This window comes from Agelaius phoeniceus, chromosome 4 (assembly GCF_051311805.1).
Source record: "Agelaius phoeniceus isolate bAgePho1 chromosome 4, bAgePho1.hap1, whole genome shotgun sequence".
In the NCBI taxonomy this organism is placed as follows: domain Eukaryota; kingdom Metazoa; phylum Chordata; class Aves; order Passeriformes; family Icteridae; genus Agelaius; species Agelaius phoeniceus.
The window spans coordinates 33,414,148-33,433,659 of NC_135268.1; the positions used below are offsets into that span (position 1 = coordinate 33,414,148).

Genomic DNA, 19,512 nt, shown 5'->3' on the forward strand with positions numbered 1-19,512 from the left:
ACAGTAAGGAAAAAAAAAAGTTTCTGCATTTTTGTTCATTTTGTTTTTTCCAAAAGAACAAAATCCATGGAAATGCTTTTGGAAAATTATCTTTAGGCATTAGAAGTTTGCCCTCTGTTTTCCTTCTCTTCTTTCATCAAACACAAAGCAGATTCACAATACCCCAAGCATCCCCATAATTGCACACAAAGATAATTCTATATATTCTTATTTATAAGGGGAAGCCTGAAGAACTTACAATATTGCATCTGGCTGAATAGCCTTCAAATACAAAGATATGTGGAATTTCCTGCTTGGTGCCACTCAGCCCAACAGTACAGCTCAGACTGTGAGCTGAGAACATGAGCTTGGGGCATTGGCTGTGGCCCCTTTCCCTTATATTCTCCAGCACCCAGAATTGTTGTACCAGGAATGTTAGAGGATAAAACCTTACCTAATTCTTACAAAGTCCATATATAAACTTGTTGTCCTTGAATTTATCTAATCCTCTTTGAATGTCCTGACACACAGAAATACAAGTGGAACAGGCTGAAAGTCTTCAAAGTACACTTGTAGATCCTTCTTGGATACCACAGATATTGTTTAGAGAACTTACATTCTAAGTTCTATATTCATGCTATATTTCAGGAAACTGTCCATATTAATATGTCACTCTCCCAAGGCCTCACTTTGACCTGATGGTTCAGTTCTCCAACCTCTGAGAATACAGATTAATCTAACTGACTTAAATTGTTTTATCTGGAAATGGGATAATTCAGTGAAATGGAAATTAATTTACACAAATGTATCTGACAGAATTTTACCTGAAGCATGCAGTAATGTGCAAAAATAAATAATACTTTCAATAAAACGAACTACTTTTTGTGGGAAAGAGAATGTTTTAAATGTTTCTGCATTTTTGTGTTTCCCATTAGTCTCTCTTGGATCGTGACAAAAACTAAAAACTTCAGAGGCCAAAAGTTTTTAGGCTACTTTAACTCTGTGTGAGTCTCTATACCACATGGAGTCCAGTGTCTCTCTGCTATTCCTGTGTTTGCTCATGGCATGTTGGAAAGTTTACAAGTCATTGACCAATGCTTCTGTCCTGGCATTATAAATGAGCATGGCCTTTTCTGCTCAATGTTTGTGTAAGTGGCTATTGTCAGAATGGCTAAAGAAGGTAGCAAATACCCACGCTGTAGTAACCAGAAGATTCACAGCTACACTGAACAGCTTAGTGAGAAAGAGTTGCAAGTCTCATGAGTAAATAGCTAGAAAATATTTCTACAGAAAGATTCCTATGATCTGTTGTGGATTGTTTCTATGAAGAAGCAGTTTCAAGGCCATAGTTCTTTCTAAATAGTAACTAATGATCCACATATTACAATAATATGTATTAGGGTTCTTTTATTGGAACTTAGAGATCTGAACTGAAAATCTGATACAGATATTTCTTTATTTTGGATATGTCTACATATTACATGACAATAGCAGCAGAGATTCAAATGAGTCATTACCTGTGAAAATACTGTTATTGTTACTGATTAAAGTACAAATAGACTTTAAAAATTCACAAATTCCAAACTAAAATGTAAATTCAATATCTAGTATAAAACATTTTTAAAAATCTGAGTTGATATCACTCTGGAAGTTTAGCACAGATACATACTGCTGTTTTACTCTACAACTGTCAGTAAAAAACTTTTAAGATAATATAAATGTGCTAGCAAAGGAAGAGTTAATCCTTTGAGGACAAAAGTTTCATCTATTATTTTGTTTAAACTTCAACTTGTGTATACCAAAAATTGGACTTAGGCTCACAAATACAATTCTTCATGTAAACAGTAAATTATATAAACAGCTCACTCTTTATTAGCCAAATTGACCATTTTATAGAAAAAGCCAAAGTATAAATACATGTACAAGTATTTTTGTGTCTGCATACACATATATGCATGAAAGTGTTCCCAGGTTTGCTGTGGGAGCCTTGTCCCTTAATGTACCCTGAATCTGCATTTGTAAGTTTGAAACCACAGAATTAATCTGGTTTTTTATTTATTTATTTTAATATGGTGTTATATAGAATACCCACACAAGAAAAGAAAGAAACTGCTCTCACAGTGCTCCCCAGTTTTCATGTCCTCAGCTTCTGGAACATTTAAGACTATTAACTTGCTGGCAGGCTCCCAAGGAATTTTAAGGCATCTGTGCCTGCGCTACTTATTTTAAGCTCTGTCTTCCAGTGTTATGAAATCTCAAACTCTTTTGAGAGCAAACTCTTCTGACTTTCTTAGTAATTCCACTTCATGTGGTTCTGGCTTTCAGGCAGATTCAAGAATGACATAATCGCCTTTTCCCACCCACAGGTTTTCACTGTTGCTGTTGGTTATACCCTTCCACGTAATGTGCAACACGAATCCTTGTCTGATCCCAAATGCCCAGAAATGGAAGACAGCCCAGCAAAGAGGACTGAAGCACAGTTTCGTGGCTTTCTATCAATCATTATAGGTTGAATAAGGCTTCTTCTGGATTTTTCCTCTGAGTTGATATTACTTTAGCTATAGTGCAGTTCCTGTCAGTCCAAAGTCATGGTACTTCCAAAGGATGTGAACCAATTTTCCAATAAACTTTACCCCTGTTACTGAGGCAGGTATCTTAAATGTAGTAGCAGAGAATAAACAAACTTAAAGTGCTTCTTTTGTATTTTTCACTATATCATTTATGCAAATGCACTCAAAAAATACAGAATTCTTCATTTTTATTTTTAAAAATGCTAGAACTTGGCTAGTATGCATTCATAAGAGCTATTGCAATCGTATTTTGCATTATTAACATTACTGAATTACATACCAAGCTCCACAGAAGCAAGATAAAAAGCACTTTCTAGAGTTTGTTACCAACATGAGAGAACTAGAAGCAACCTGCAATCCTGTCGCACTGTCCAATTTCACAAAGAGTCTCCTGGCTTACCTGAAGACTACAAGAGTGTTTGTACATGAAATATGGCATGCTAACACAGCATAGGGAGTATTTCTTTGCCCTTGGAAAGTCTCCAGAAATTTTTCTTTTTACAGTTACGCTTTTCATACTTGGTCAGATTTTTAAGTAATGCACAGCATTGTGACTACTCAGTTCTCTTGAGTCCAGGACTACTGAAAGGCATTGGTTCAAGTCAGCTTCAGGGCAATTTCAAAGGCAATTATATTGCTGCTTTAAGAGCTGGCACTGAACTGCCAGGCAAATAAAAAAGCATGTATGATGCTCAAGGAAACACTAGTCCACGTCCAGAAGAAATGGAGAAGAATGCATCAAGTTATGAGCATAAAAAATAAATTATCCAGCCTGGAAAGATAATGGATTTTCTTGTCTTCTTCAGCAATGAGCCAATTCTGGAAAAAAATTACAACTGGGCAATGACTCAGCATCAGGATGTGCATTCTAAAGATAGAAGAAAAAGTTCTCATGGGACCTTGTCATAATCAGCTACATTCACAACTCTGCTGGGCCCTCTCCTAAGTTCAGTGCAGCTGAGAGTCATGCCTTTCTCTCACTCCCAGCAGTGAGGGATTATAAATTTGATTGCTAGAACAGGTATCTAGCAGGGAGAAACCTGTGAGACAGGCTAGAAAATGAGACAAACTGATTGTGATGGCTACCACAGAGTGAAATCCATTGCAACAGGAATTCCATGTGAAATGTATCCTGATGATTATTTATTTCTCTAGACTCTGCTCACAGTACAAGCCAAAGCAATATTTTTGTTTCTGTGATGAAAGTTATCTGGCTAATAAGTAACAACACTTTAAAGAAAGGGATGAATTCAAAATCCTGTAAAATTCTACCTTGGTGTTAAAAAGTCCAAGGCACTCTAAAACACATTCTCTTGAGGCGATAGTTAAGTTCTAGGAAGTTTTAATAAATTGAACTGTCCTTTGCTGACAAAATAAAATAAAAGATTATTTGGCTGACTAAGGTCTTAAAATTTTACTAACACTGCCTATAATGAGATCTATTTCTTCTAGTAATGCAATTATTGTTAATTGGTTTTCTGATACTAAGAAAGAAAACTGATTTTAGCTTCAGTGGAACTGTAGTTATTTAAAACATTAAATTCACCCATCCACATTAACAGCGACATGAGACATTTTAATTTGTCATTAATAACATTACACATGCACTTTCAATATTCTTTCACACCCTATATATTTTTACAACACATAAAGACAAGAGTAGCTGTGAAAGCATCCAACTTCTACCATTACCTCATGGCAAAAAGATGATATTTCTCTAGAAAGATGGTAAGAGTGTTTCTAGACAGTCAGGTAGAAGATGGATGTGATGATAGGCTGTGTCAATTGATATTTACTTTTTGGAGCTTTTCAAGGGTAAAAATCTCAAGCACTTATCCAACCTCCCCTAACAACCACACTTGTGAGAATACTTGGGGCAAGTTCTCAGTTACAATCATCACCCCACAGTGGTCAATCTTAATGGAAACCCAAGCTTGAATTGCTGGCTAGAGCTGAGCGCACAGAATAAACATTTTCTCTGCTGGGTTTAACAACAGTCTAGTTAGGAGTTCTGCTTTTTGATAATATTCTCAAAAACTACTGTCAAGGTTTTTGCAAAAATAAAACATGTACTTAGTTAGCAGCATATTCATACAAAGATAAAGCTTTTTTGTTTTAAATACACAGTTAATCATTAAACAGAAAATATCAGATCATCCACCCCCACATCAGAAGAAATTGCATTGAAAAAAAATACATTGCAATGAGTGACTCATGATGAATTGTACTCCATACTGGACAAGTAAAAACTGTATTTGTCAGAATAAGCATTACTGCTAAAGCCATGTTCTCCTCACTCTGTTTTAAAATTCCCTCATGTCCAGTGCAAACACTCCTGCATCTAAAAGAGTTGAATTTAGTTCTCGTATTCCAAAAGATCAAAATGAAATAAAGTAAAAGAAGCCCTTGGAAATGTTGGCATTTTAGAATACTTAATAAATGAACAAATTCCTGTACTATATATGTTTCAGCTAGTGTCATCAATGTATCAGGTGCTTACACATCTCTTTTCCCATTTAAACTTGCAATAAAATCTACTGACTTCAATGAGGGAAATAAGAGCAATCCAGCGTAATGTACTGAAAATCCTGCTGCTAATTTCCAAACACTTCAATAGAAAGAGTGTTCATGGTACCTCCATATTACTGCATATTATCATTTGGTTATTTTCATTTCACTGGTGACATAGAAGAGACTACACTGTGTTAAGGTGCAGCTGACACTTAAATGTTGCTTTTAAACCATGAAAAATTTCTTATTTAAAAGTAAACTTGAAAGTTTGGGAAAAAAATAATGCTATGAATTAAATCAATTTTACTGTCAGTTTCTGCCCCATAAAACATTTTTAAAGACTTTCTTTCAGATGGAAACAAGACTGTTTCATTCATTCATTCATGGGCAATACTTTGGCTCCATGTGCATTTATATAAGTAAGAAGAATTTTGGACCTCCTTTCTATTACATCAATAAGCTTTTCAATTCCTTTTCTGCCTCCTTGGCTCTCCCAGTATATTTTGTCAAGGAACAAAGACTGGAGCAACTTCTCACGTAAACGCTGGCTCCTCAGCACTGAAACTGCAGATGCAGGGAATCTGGAAAAGCACAAAGAAATTCATCAGGTTTTGCCATTACTCTGAATTGCAGTATTTATGTTGTGGTTTAGCAATCAATTCTAAGAATATAGGCTGCAACTCAGCAAAGGAAGTCTATGCATGCCTAATCATATGTATGTTAATTGTATCTTTTACAGCTGTGGGATTACTCATACATTTTTAGATACATCCTGTCAATGTCTTGGGGAAATGATATCTATTCCAGTAGCTTAGTTTCTCAAACTCAAACTGGGAAGAAATTATTAATCCTTTTACAAAATTGATAATTTAAAACTTACTCATTGATTCCTTGTAGTATTTTGAAGTCAAGATTGTCCTCATTTCTGTCAAAGAAACCCTTATTGTCTATGAAGGCCAAGTGCCTTTGGTCATGCCTTCTCTGAACGATGTGTGTCAGGTCAACAGCATCCTGATCATTGCATTTCAGCTTCAGTCCTTGCTGCATACAGGAATCCTCCTTGAGAGGTTTGAATCCACAACAATTTCTGTCTAGTCGATTATAGATCTAAAACAAAGTAGAGCAGAGTGCCAAGTGAAAACAATACCAAAGTACTTGGGGCAAAGTGTCACTGTAAGACATTGCTCTCTAACCCAGCTGACAGGAAAGCAAGCTCAGGACAAGCAAATGTAATTAAAAACAGTGAAACAGCATTGAAGACCTGGTCCTCACACCTCAGGTACTGCTAAAAGCCATTTCTCATACTGTGTATTTTATCCATTTTATAGCCATGATCTATTACGTCAGTAGAAATTCTTTGAAAATAATGGAACAATACCACTGTGTAACTGGAATAACAAGATGGTGAATACAATTCTATTTTCTTTGTCAGAAGCTTTCTTATTTTTTTACATTTTCTGTGCTGGAGAACAATAAAAATAGCAGAGTCTGACACACATAGAGGATGATCTTCATTTTGTGAGATCTATTAGGCCAACAGTATGCAAAATAACTGAAAAGATCAGTGAGGGGCACAAAAACCCATCAAAAGCTATAAAATTGGTCTTACACTGTAAGAACAGTGTATTTATAACCACAGAGCAGCCTCCCTGTGGTATACACTTTGATGACATGATGGTCTAAACTATTTTTTCCCATGCAAAACCTCAATTATTCATCACACAGCACTTAGCTGGAAAGAATACATAAATCTGGACTAATTTTGGTGGTGTAAATGTTAGGCATCTCTTTTGACTTGGTCGTTTCTGTTCCCTTTCATGAACAGTGACAAGAACAAGGCACATTCAGAGCAATGAATGCCCATTTTAGGATAACCATCTAATATAGGAAGGATAAATCACTCCTTGAAAGTGCTGCTACCCCTTGAGAGTAGATGAGAGTAAATATTCAACATTGCTACAGCTCTGATCACACAAATTTGCCTGGATTGCCCTTAAAAGCCTTCACCTTGGACTTTGCCCCTGGGCACAGGAGCCCCCTTTAAGCTCAGGCCCCCTTTAACTCCCCCTCTGAGTCCTGTAGAGGAGGGGATGTGGGGGGTGTTTTGTGCTGCTTGTTCCTGGGTTGTTGGTTGAGATTCCTGCCTGTCAGTCCTGGAGCTGTCTTGTCTATGCCTGATGCTCACAGGGCTACAAATAGGGCCTTTGGCTTTCACCATACTTCCTGCTGGCCTGCCTCTCCTGCTGCTGACCCTGCCTGTCCTGGAGCTGCATTTGGCTCCAGCTCATCTTCCCAGACAGCAGACCTGCTCCTGCTAACAGGAGTTTGGAGAGCAGTCTGTGGTCTGTGCACTGGTCTGTGCACAGTGCACTTCTATGCACTGGTCTGGTGCATATAAGACTTGATGAGTGGCTCATCAAAGTTCAATCATTTGTTCTGTCCTTTGTTGTTTACTGTTAATTCTTCAAAATGCTCTAAGCATAAAAGCATTACTGTTCACATAAGCCTTCTAAAATTACAATTTTATTGTTGTAACTTCCCAGCAAAATTAGGACCTCATCCTATGCAGAATTTTGTTGCATGTTGAAATAAAAAGGTCACCTCTTTAATCAAATGAAAGTCTGAGAATTGGGTTTGTTTTGATTTTGTTTGGGTTTTTTTATACGTAGTTCTATTTCTAGTTGTATTGTTGACAGTGTTTGTTTCCAAACACCAAAATCCTGAGGAAAGGAACAGACTTCTCTTCCTCTTTCTCCTTTCATGAGCAGCATTCATTATCTGAAGGCTATAGAACCCCCCTTTCTTCCAGTGTTCTCTCTCCTGGGATCTCTTATTCAATCCATCCAAAGGTAAAAAAATAAAGCAGAGTCCTTCTAGAAAGACTGCTTTGATGTATAGACCCCATTCCTTTGCACTTCTCTGCATGCATTAAATAGACAAGGAAATCTTGTTCTTACAGCCAGCCTCTTCACAATTTCTTGCACATTTCAGTGCTAAGATATAATGATGGAACACTCTGGAACTGATGCATATAGTTTGGCAGAATCTTCTGTCATATTTTATGCACATAAGAGGTCCAAACCCCCAAAATTAAAGAATCCATTTTGCTTGAGTTCTTGCAGGAGGCAAGTAAAGGTCAACTATAAGCATTTTATATCCTGCTCCTATGTTGTATAACATTTGAAACCAGAGATTAGGAAGATCTATTAGAAGTGCCAAACCTATTCTTCTGAAGGAATTATGCTTAACAGAGAATACTCTTCACCATTATTCTTTATTTCTGAATGACTCATGAAGCACAGCTATTATTTTTCTTGATACTAAAACATTTCTTGGCTTTTTTTTCTTTTCAAATTTTCATATTCTGCTGCTGATAAACTTTGAGAGCACACAGATAAAACTGTAATCTTTAAGAACTATGAGAGTCAGTTTCACTCACTTTCTGGAATGCATGTTCTTGTCTGGTAGGCAACAGGAGATATAAATCCCTCTGATACCAGCTATTAGTACAAGAGTAATTTGTCTCCTGTCATGTGAAGTGCAATCCTGTTGTATCTTATTTTAACCAACCCCTCCTTCTGAATAATAGAACAGCAGATTTATCATTCATCAGTCACTGTTCTAGTCCTTCTTTACTAAGTCACTGTCTAGGGTTTTTTTTTTTTTTTAAAAAGGAAAAATTATCCACTACAACTGTTACCTTGCTCCAGATTGCAGCTCACCAAAACCACTTCAGTCACCTCTTGGGGCTGGGGAGGTGCAGGAAGGACCACAGAGTAAACAGAGATTTACAGTTGTGAACACAGTCAAGATCTCTGTTTGGAGAAACAAGGAGTGAAGGAGAAACAGTATACCTGACTCAATACGAAATAAATCAAGGCAAAAGCCTTTGCTTCCTCTTTAAAAAGAAATGAGTCAGTTATGTTTCCTGCCTAATTATAGGCTGCATTTTGGATATTTTAATCATAAGAAATGACCAGAAATAATTTCAAACTATGCAAATACCTCTCTTTCCTATTAAAAAAAAATTAAACATACTAAAATTACTATTTCTCAAAGTCCTATGTTTGATCACATGACTTATGAGGCGAATAGTTGTGTTCAGTAAATATTTTACCTGCAACAGAAAATCAAAGAGTGCCATCTTGGACCATTCATGGTGATGAATTTCAGTACAGCCCCACTCAGCTTTGGGAACTTTACCATTCTGCCAGCATTTCTTCTTCAATAGCTGCTGATATTGTCCCCAGGTTAACCTCACTGAAGAATGGGTACTATTATCTGTTGGACTCAGTGAGGAATCCCAGAGAATAACAGGACAGGCCTGACCACCTGAAAAAAGGGAAACAAAATACCATTATTAAGTGCAATACTATCAGTTTTATTTGATTCTTCTTTAGACATTGCCTAAGCATTAGTAATTGTACCATTTTACAGATCTGGAAGGAGAACCAGCCAAGGACAAATATCTTGACATTCTTTGGTTAATGTAGTCTTATCCTACATCCATAACCAGCCACTGCAGGACTGGAAACATAGGCATAAATGTCTTCAGTGTATGGAAGACTTTCTTTGTTTGAAGCAAGAGACTAATGTACAAAATCATATACTAAACCAAAGTATTAAAAAGTGTCTAGGTAGGTTAAAAGCCTCCAATGCCACTGTGAATCAACAATGTAATTTCCTTCTGATTGCAGTGAACTGCTGATTTTCAAGAGCTGGAATCTTATGTCAAAGGGGGTTTTCTTTGCATAATGGACATAGAGACACCACAAATCCCATACTCAAAGTGGATTTATTTTGTTATTTTAGTATTTTAAACCTATAATGTATTACTCCACAGCTCTGAAAGGATATATGAGAATACTAGTGAATGTAAGCATAGCATGAATAAACAACTTCACAAATTTGGGCTTTTTACCTAGATATGAGATCTGTTTTGTATAGCAGACATTTTAGCCAAATTCTTTAGTTCTTCTGTGTAAAGAATATTCTTCTCTTCCCTGAAACAAATACAGAGGACTTCTCTTTGGTGACTTCTAGTGTTCAGCTTCACTGTGAGAATAAACCTCATCAAAGAATTTAAAATTAGCTTCTCCAGTATAAAACTGATAAATTTATTTCACACAGCATCAAGGAACAGATAGATCTATTTTATTACAAAATTCTCCTTTTATTCCTGATGCAATGCTACTGCTGCTGAACTGCTAAGGACCCAGGACTGACCGCGGCTTGTACATATTAAAACAAAGAAATCCTTTATATTTTAGGGTGAGTAGACAGAAGATCAAAATATGTATTAGTACAGAGAGGAAGAACCATTTAACTGCAAAGCTTAAGTGCTGTTTACTAAAAAGTGTTGAAACACATATAAAGCTTTAAAATTATTCATATTTATCTTGAAGTTCATTGAACTTAGTCTACACTATTGCACAATTTATTGCATATTTAAGTGCAGCCTAAATTGTCTCTTTGTCTTCCACATGCCCAGGAAGACAGAGATAGATTTGCAAAAAAGCTTTTAGAAACACATGAAGGCAAGAGGTCCAGGCCACCTTCTTCAGAAGCAAACCAGACAGAAAATAGCCCATGGAAAACAGGTGTCAGTGCCAACAGCAGGGTAAAAGCTGCCAATGTCAATGCTCCATTTGTAAGCAGCCAGGACTGTGAAAAACAATCTCCACACAGCTGAATCAAAAAGCAACTTGTCCAGAGGATGCTGACTGTTGTAAAACAACAGATAAGAAATGATCTTTGCCTGTACCTAGCTCTGAAACATGTGCAAAGTTCCATCTCCCATTCACCAAACAAGCATGACAGACCGGCCCCGCATGCAATACAGCCCAATAGAAAATCCAGCTCCTTTCCAAACCAGAATGTACCTGATCTTCTCTCTGCCATGGCTTGCACATACAAGGTTGTCCTTCCAAAGCCAAGCCAACCCAACCACCAGCTCTTTGACTTCCCTTCTAGTTGCCCAGTGTTTCCTTAGAAACACAGGATGTGTCTTTCCATTAGGAACATCAATCACTCTTTATTTATGATCAGTATTACCTTTATCAGCACCATGTTCCACACTCTCCTCCACTGAAAAAATGAGCTGAACACTCCTGAAAATCAGGCTTCTCCTCTACTGAGGTGTCTGAATGAGTATTTAGGTAACCTGTTCGGGAAATCCTACCCATTTCTCCATCTCTCTCTCTCTCTGGCTCTATCACATACACTGTAGATGACTTTACCCAGGTTAGATCAGCTATGAGATAGTTTCTTTTCCAAGAAAGTTTGGAGACAGTCTATCTAAGCACTGGGAATTCTCACCAAAAAAAAAAAAATAAAAGACAGAAGGACAGCTTTCATCAGGACCAAATCTGATCATCTGATCTATTATTTTTGTATCTCCAGTAACAACTTATGTAACTATTCATGAATTCTTCCACAAATCAAATACATAAACAGTTTTCATAAACATCTCCTGTCTACCCAAAAAGGACATGATAAACAATAGTAATATAAATACTTGAAAACTATGAATAATATCATGCCAGTTTCCATTAAGATACAAAAACATTTTTAAAAGACTAAGGTTAAATACAGGAAATGTTTGCATTTCAAAGGAAATGGGAGCAGAAAAGATGATCCAAAAAAAAATCTTTCAGCTCTGTAATATAAATTGGATTACAGGAATATGAAACAGCAGCTTCAGTAAAGAGCTGTGACTCAAATTTTTGACACTTACAGGAAAAACATGAAGATGCTGAATTAAAGCAGATAAGGGGTCTGATTCACAGCTGCATGAATTGACACGACCCCAATCAAATCAGTGGAGTTTTTCTGATTCAAACCTCATTAGGATTGGGCTGAAGTTGCCTCAACAGTGAAGAGACCTACAGCCACATCTGGAAGGGTGAAGCACATTTCAGAAAAAGTCCAGTGTATTCTGTATGTGCTTCTTTCCTAGTCAGCTTTACATATTAACTCAGAGGGGTACTGCTTTTCTGTTGCTGCAGCTGCACTGCACTGAATCTCATCCAGAGCTGATTGGGTTAATTTTATTTTTATCTGCCATTTTAGATCTATATACCTACTTAACTGCCCAAAGGCAATCTTCAAAATTGTATGGGAAAGATTTTTCAAAACTTATGCTGAAACCATCTTCCTAGTAATTCATACATATTTTTAAACATTTCTAAACATTTTGAACATTTCTAAAAATGTCTTGGCTAAGTTGAAAAAGCTAACACAGATGAAACCTCAGGCTGCTGAGTCTGGACCACCTCAAGGAACTCCAACTGCTTCATGTGCCGCTCGCTGACGTACCACTGCATGGCTTCTTCAACACAGGCATCACCTTAGATTTCCACACCCCACATCACTTTGAAAATAAACTGCATGCTTCTGAACTTCACGTGGTTAGGAACCACATTTTGCTCTTGCAAACATTTCTCTCCTCATGTGCTCTGACTTATAGCTACAGCACTTTTTCTAACTTCCTCAAAAGAAAATATTTTCAAACATGCCCAGAAGATCAACGGTAAAACCAGAAAATCTTTCATGAGCTAGTTCAAGCCCTTTCTCAAACTCACCATTGTTCACTCTAAGGCAGTACATCTCACCACTGCCACATTTACAAGAAGAGTTCAGTTTTCCATGTATTAGCAAGAAAGGATAATTTAGTGTGGAAAATGAGAGGGACCAGCATACAGAGAATAATTTTGAGGGTTTAAGTTTTTAGGGAAAATATAGGGAACAGAAGCAGAAAGCAGAGAGAAGTTGGGACATTTATTTTTCTTTCTTCCCTATGCACCTTATTGCAATGTTCTGTCCTGTGCTCATATGGATGTCAGCATTAAGGAATGCATGAAATGTGCATTAGTTGCTCTGTAGACTATGGACTGCATTATTGCTTGTACATTAACTTCTCTACCCAACAGAATACTGGAAATATGCCTCTCACACCCCTTTGAGAGGTACAGCACTATGTGAAAGTATTTTAGAGCACTCTGAATGCATAAAGCAGTGTTAGGTTTTTATTCTTTGCCCTGACATTGATGATTAATATTGCATAATTTAAGATGGGATGGCAAGAGCAGGCTGATAGGAGAGGATATAACAGAAAAAACTGGGACACGTTTTAGAGTCATGCAGAGGCCAGTAAAGCAAAACAAATGCAACCAGTGGAGCTATCATCTCATTCATCTATTTGAACTAAACCAACCACAAAAGGTGTTACTCAAAGGAAGAGTTTCTTGCAAGTTTGAGGAAAAAAGGAGGCTCTGGACAAATAGTGGATTGAGTACACCAATGCTTATTATTCTCAGTTTAGTCAGACTCAGAATATCAGAAAACCAGAGGGGAGGAGAAGCAGCCCTCAGCACACAGTAGTTCAGTTCCTCAGCAAGAGCTGCAACAAAACTGCATAGCAACAGCTATTGTACCAAAAGCCATCGAAGCCTCACTGCTACTATCCAAGGAGCCAGAGCACTATCCTTACAGCTGTCAGCTCAGACAGAGAAGCCAGCCTGCCCCAGCCCACAAACTCCAGCTGTAGCTCAAGCCTAAAAAATACTGCCACTCTCCCAGCCTGCAAATGCAGTTACTGAGCTGGAGGCCACACATGCATTTGACTTAGCTCCTGTGCAAGGGTCATTAAGGTAGGGCTGCAACACCAAGCAAGGTCACTTATGTCTCATATTCCTCAGGTTAAGGTTATGAAATAATGAAGTACCTTAGTGCTGGAGTATTAATGTGACCATGCTATAACTCAGACTCATAAGGGTGAGCCTTCATTTATTCCACAATAGACAAAATTTTATTATTATTTCCTGGTGTTTTACAGGATTGTCCTTCCTTTTTAATAGGAGATATTTTTCACATCTTGTAGGTAGCAATGGAATAATGAATGACTGCCTGTGTATGCACAAAATCATGCTCTTTTAGACTTCTATGCCCAGCTCAGATACCTATACTACTCAGGCTTTTTATATTCAGTCAATTCATTGTAAAAGTATGAGAGAAAGAGTTACCATACCTGATTTTTCCATCCAGGATGGATGGTGGAAAAATTAGACAAGCCGCAAAAAAATTCAGTTAACACTTAAAAGGGTTTACAGTTAACAAGGGAAGGTGAGGGCAGCAGACAGGGAACTTAAATACAGTATTTTGCTAGACTTTAAAAAAAGTCAGTGTCAGATCTGTGGGAATAAGGGAAATAGAAACTGTACAGGGATTTACTAAGCAGTTCTTTGAAACTGCTTTTGACAAAATGAATGACAGTTTTGAAAAGCCCATTTTTTAAGATTTTAATGCTACATCAAACATGTCTTGTTGGATCACATCACAACTGAGGCAAGCTAAAGGGATGTGTCAGGGAGAGAGAAATGTGTATAGAAATAGTGTATATTCATACACACATGCAGTCTCTAATCCTGCATTGCTTGCTTTCCCATGTGAATAATTGATTCACACAAGCCACTCTGTAAAAAACTTTACAGTGCTCACCTATCTTAACATATCTAGGTCATTTCAGTGACCTAATCACTAATATTATTTTTAGGAATTATATTTTTGCTCATTTTCCTACCACAAATATTTTCACATTATGCCAGACACAAGCACATAAATAGTAAAGAGCTTAAGTAGTTATAAGGCATCTGAGTTCCAGCATATTTCCAGGCTAAAGAAATCATGAGAGACAAGGTACAGTCACTGTTCCAAATGCTCTGTTCAGCCTTTAGCTGGAAAAAATGAAGTGAGACCAAAATAGAGTTATTTCTCTTCTCATCACCTAGCAACACTCCTCTTGCAATAGGAACTTAGCCAGTTATGAGGAAAAGAAAATTAGAGAGCAGAATGACACACTCTGTCCCAGACAGTCCAAAACATACTGTAAGGTGACAGACACTGAGCAGCACAATGCACAATTAGCCTAATAGCAGTTTTCTGAGGTTTGCAGTCTGTCATCTCTGCAGCCACACTGTGCAGAGTTCCCCCATCCGAACTGCCTTAATGCCTTATGACAGCTCTATAGCAATAGATCTTGTTCCTAAAAATAAAATGGGCATAATGTATCTTCCATGCTCTGCAAGTATGAATAATATTCAGAAGCCTCCAAACTGTTGTTCCTAGAGCTTCATTCCCATTGTTGTACAGGCTGCCAAAGGGAAGGTTTACAAAGAAGGAAGACACTGGAAATCACGAGGTTGTCTTCCTGCTGACAGATTTTAAAAAATCTTTCTAGCATTACTTTTCTTTTTAAGAAATGCAGACTGATCTAAAACTATTTAGTATAAGCTGATTTCAAAGCAAGAAATGAACAGCAAAAACATAGCTAGCTACTTTTGCAATGATTCACCAAAATGCAATATAGTCCTTTTGGATTTGTGAGCGTACAAAAATAGGGCTTATGCTGAAGACATATTTAAGAAGGTAGCAATTTTAAAGCAGACTTCTAGCTCACATTACATGTCTGAATTCTACCTTTAATTTCACTAAAGGCTAAAAATCAACTTTTTAATTGGAAACTCTATACTAATCATGTAATAGGCATATTCAGGTATTTACTATGTGTGTTTCTTTAGATAATATATATCTGTATATATGTGGGCACTGAACCTCAAAAGGTACAGCCGAATTCACTGAAATGTAGTTTGTTTGGGTTTTAACTGAAGAAAGGGAACCACTTTTTAAAAATTTTCAGTTCCCAAGAGGATTAGTGCCATGAAAGAAGATTCAAGCTTCTGCAGGCAGGTTCCCTACATCTCTGCGTAGATTATCTGACCCCATTCCTACCACCTGAGAGATGAACTTTTGTGAAAAGTTCCAACAGTATTTTATTAAAGTCTATTCTAAAAGATGAGAAGTATATTTTTAAAAATAAGAAATACCCATTGAATCACAGAGATTCTGGAATCTCACCAGTTTCACTTCAGGCAGTCTGTACAATGTCATGCAATCTACTGATTGCTCCTTCTCTTTTTTCTTGTTCCAGACTCGTGTTAGGAAACTCTTGCTGCCCTCAGCAACTCTATCATATTTGAAGCAAACTTTGGGGAATTCATCCTCTGGACAGAATAACTGCACTGCAGAAGTTACACCCATACACTGGCTTTATTTCCCTGTAACAATGGGGTTAGTGCTCAGGCTCACAGGAGTTAAAGGGGGTGGCTGCTGCTGCCCCATGGCTAACACCAAGCAAGAAGGAAACCTCTGCACCCCACCTGCAGATGCTGAAAACCACACAAATGTGTTACCTTGGAAGAACTCTGATCTCCTGCTTACAGAAGGTAAGCTCCTGTTTAGCCCCAAGATCCTGTCCAAATGAAAGGCAAATACCTCACTCATGTCCAGAGGTCTTTTGACAATTCCACAGTGTCCCTGATTACAAGCAGTTCCTGTAGTGCTGGGACCTCTTGCAAATACTGCCAGGACTGCTTTTTGTGAAGGAACTTCTTGAATGCTCTCTATGGGAGAGTCTGCCAGCATGCGCATGTTTAGGATGTCATCTTTGCTCATCCATGAGGGAGGGCTCTCACTATAAATCCTGATATTGCTTTCCTCAGGCTGGAGCTGTGCCTTTACAGCTCCAGAAATCTTCCCAGGTCTCTGGTGACCTCTCTCCCTGATAGCCATTCCTTTATGCCCGTGTTCATCCAGTTGGTACTTTCTTGCCTCCAGAGGGATCGCTGCTCCCTTGGTGCCGGTGGCACGTGTGGCCCGCCCTGGCTGTTGGGCAAGGGCCTCTTCCCAGCCCATAAAAGTGGCTTTTGGAAAGTGCTGCCCATAGGACAAAGGGATTGCATTTTTCTTCCTGCGTTTTGGCTTCACTGTGCCTCTGATGTTGGCGGGCTTGCTGCGCTTGGACCGCAGGGTGATATAAACTACATTGGGTGGCAGCAAGGTCCCATTGCTACCAAGCTGGGGTTCCTGGAAATTGGGTGGTGACAGGGTGCCATCCAGTGGGATGCCCAGAAAAGGAGTTTGAGCTGCATCTTGGAGACTCCTGGAACTGATCTTTTGATGTCCTCCTTTGTGCTGCGGTAAAACATGACCCACTTGGCTGACAAGGAATCCCAGGTAGATCACACAGGCAGTGCCCACGAGCAGATTCCTCCTTGTCCTCGGGCGCCTGCAAGTCCAGAGCCTCAGCAGCCGTGAGTGCCACAGGCAGCAAATAAACAAGTTTTTGATTTTACTTGGCTGATCAAAAGGGGTCATTTCTCTAGTGAATCCACATGATGAAAACAGCATAAAGTCTTCTGTACATCCCAGCCAGGATGATGATGCATTATTTCTCTTCCCCAATTTCTATTTCTCCTTTTCCAAGTAGCTTCCAGCATGGGTGATGGACAGAGGCTACTGATATGCCTGGGAAAGTGGTCAGCACTAAGGATGCTGACACTCCACCTTCTCAAACTGTAAATTCTTATCAGCCACCACAGAGGAAGTGATTGGCTTCAGAGAATGAATGGAGCCAGCTGCGTAAGCAAAGTTTACTGACTTGTAGTCTAAAAGATCTATGTATCTTCTCTGCAAACTGCAAAAAGAAAATAGTAGCATTTCCTTTCATTACTCACACATAGCATCTGTGGCTATATATTTTTCAGAGAAAAGAAGTTCTAGATGAGACAGTATGCATGTAGAAATTTGTCAGGATAAATCTTTTACTTTCTCATTACAGTATAAATCAAACACCAAAACCATTAAATACAGGCTCAATTTTCAATCTAGCTAGATGTAGTTCAGCATTAGAAGAAATGCTTGTCATATCCAGATCATTATCTTTTTCTTACAAGACAAAGTCTTCACTAAACCTCATGTTATGGAAATGCTGTAAATGATCCAAATATGAACCAGTCACTAGTAGTTAAATATGCACATATTCACTGATATAAAAATGTATTAGCAGTGCCAAATTTCCCTAGCTGACTATGAATATAGTTCCCATAATTCATAAATACACATTAAAATTGAAAGATGGTTAATTCTCTTCACTCTTCTGAAGCCAAAAAAAGAATCTAGCTAAAGTTTTAAAAATAAAATGACAGTGGCTTATATATCCTTTCCAAGAAACAAAGAATAGGTGCACATTACATACAGATTGCTATAAAAATAAAATTTCTTACCTATTCAGCTTCACACATCCTTTGTTCTGGTAAACTCCTTAGGTTAATAAAAGTAACTGAGTAAAAGCTGGCATCTAGAACATATTTCACTTTTAAGTATGGTTCACATTTAGGTATTTCATTGCAAGCTAGGAACTGTTGAGAAGCTAACTTTACTGAGAAATGGTTGCATATAAACGGCTGTAAACTTACATGAACCTCATGTTATAAAAAAAAAAAAACCAAACCAAACCAAACAACCCCACACACAAAACCACAGCAACTTCTATTTTAAATTCTGTAATGAAAAGTCCTGTGAAGTATGTGCCTTTCAAAAGTGCATTCCATCTATTTCTAACTCCTGAGAGCCCTCTAGTGCACTGCATGCAAATGTACTAAAGAAACTCCCTTAACTGCATTTATTTTTTTGGGGTTTTTTTGAGTGTGAAATACCACCCACTCCCTGGATTTTAGAACTTTAGAAGATCATATATTGATGTGGTGAGAAGTGAAAAAACAGCCACTTTTAAAATGCTCTTAATCTGCTACTAAACAGCTCAGGAGTGTCTCCTATTTGCGCTTTCTGGAGCAAGGCATAGCAGAGTCCCTGTACAGCTGGAAAAGTTGGGGCAGACAGAAGTTAAGGGCAAACTTCTGACATCTGACTCCTTTTCCAGTCTAAGTATAAAATAATAAAATGTATATGTTCACTGTAATTCAAAGAATTGAGATATTCTCTTCTCCATAGCTACTACTAAAGAATAGTTAAGAAATTAGTTTATGTTTCATGTTGGTCCAATATTAATTTATAAAAATTTTTGAGTGTATTTTTTTTTCACAAGCCATCATTTATCATTTATCCTTACTTTTTGTCTAAATATGTACTGTCAAGTTAAAACTGCAGTATCCATGCCCATTAACAGTAAAAGAGCCTCCCTGTGACCTATTTTTTCCAAATCTGAGTTTTTGGAGGAATTGAGATTGTAACAAATCTCTTCATCCACTTCAGTTCTTCTTTCTTGTTTTGGTTCAAATTTGACTGATGGGACATACCCCAAATAACGAGAATTTATTCCAAAATCTTCAGACAAGTTGCTTGAGTTGGAAATGCATCACACTGCAACAGTTGTTTTCAAATACCCAGTTCCTGCAAGTACACAGCACCTGTCTATTACAACCAAGCAGCACCAAAGCACTCTACATTCCAGTCACTAACAGCACTCCTCTGCTGTAACAATTCTCTGAAATTCTCTGTAATCTAAGTATTCTTTCTACTGCTAGTCTTTAAATATTATCTGAAGGAAATTATAAAAGGATATGGAGGGTCATTCTTCACTTCTTATTTCATTTGT

At 37.7% G+C, this 19,512-nt stretch overlaps 1 protein-coding gene across 1 annotated transcript; it reads right to left on the minus strand.

Moving 5' to 3' along the window:
- Nucleotides 1-1,425: 1,425 nt before the first annotated feature.
- Nucleotides 1,426-18,481, minus strand: GASK1B (golgi associated kinase 1B). The gene is made up of 5 exons (XM_054633810.2): nt 18,182-18,481; nt 16,310-17,592; nt 9,178-9,392; nt 5,941-6,167; nt 1,426-5,641 (listed from the first exon to the last, which is right to left on the minus strand). The coding sequence occupies exons 2-5, from the start codon at nt 17,304-17,306 to the stop codon at nt 5,434-5,436; spliced, it is 1,647 nt and encodes a 548-aa protein (XP_054489785.2). The 5' UTR covers nt 17,307-17,592; nt 18,182-18,481; the 3' UTR covers nt 1,426-5,433.
- Nucleotides 18,482-19,512: the final 1,031 nt, after the last annotated feature.

Bases quoted from the DNA above. Each gene is read 5' to 3' on its own strand.
- GASK1B (XM_054633810.2), bottom strand. From the start codon at position 17,306: ATGCTGTTTTCATCATGTGGATTCACTAGAGAAATGACCCCTTTTGAT. The intron at 9,393-16,309 runs GTAACACATTTG...CCCTTTTTTCAG, and splicing joins GAGATCAGAGTTCTTCCAAG to GTGGTCAGGCCTGTCCTGTT. The intron at 5,642-5,940 runs GTAAGTTTTAAA...GTGCTTTTCCAG, and splicing joins ATACTACAAGGAATCAATGA to ATTCCCTGCATCTGCAGTTT.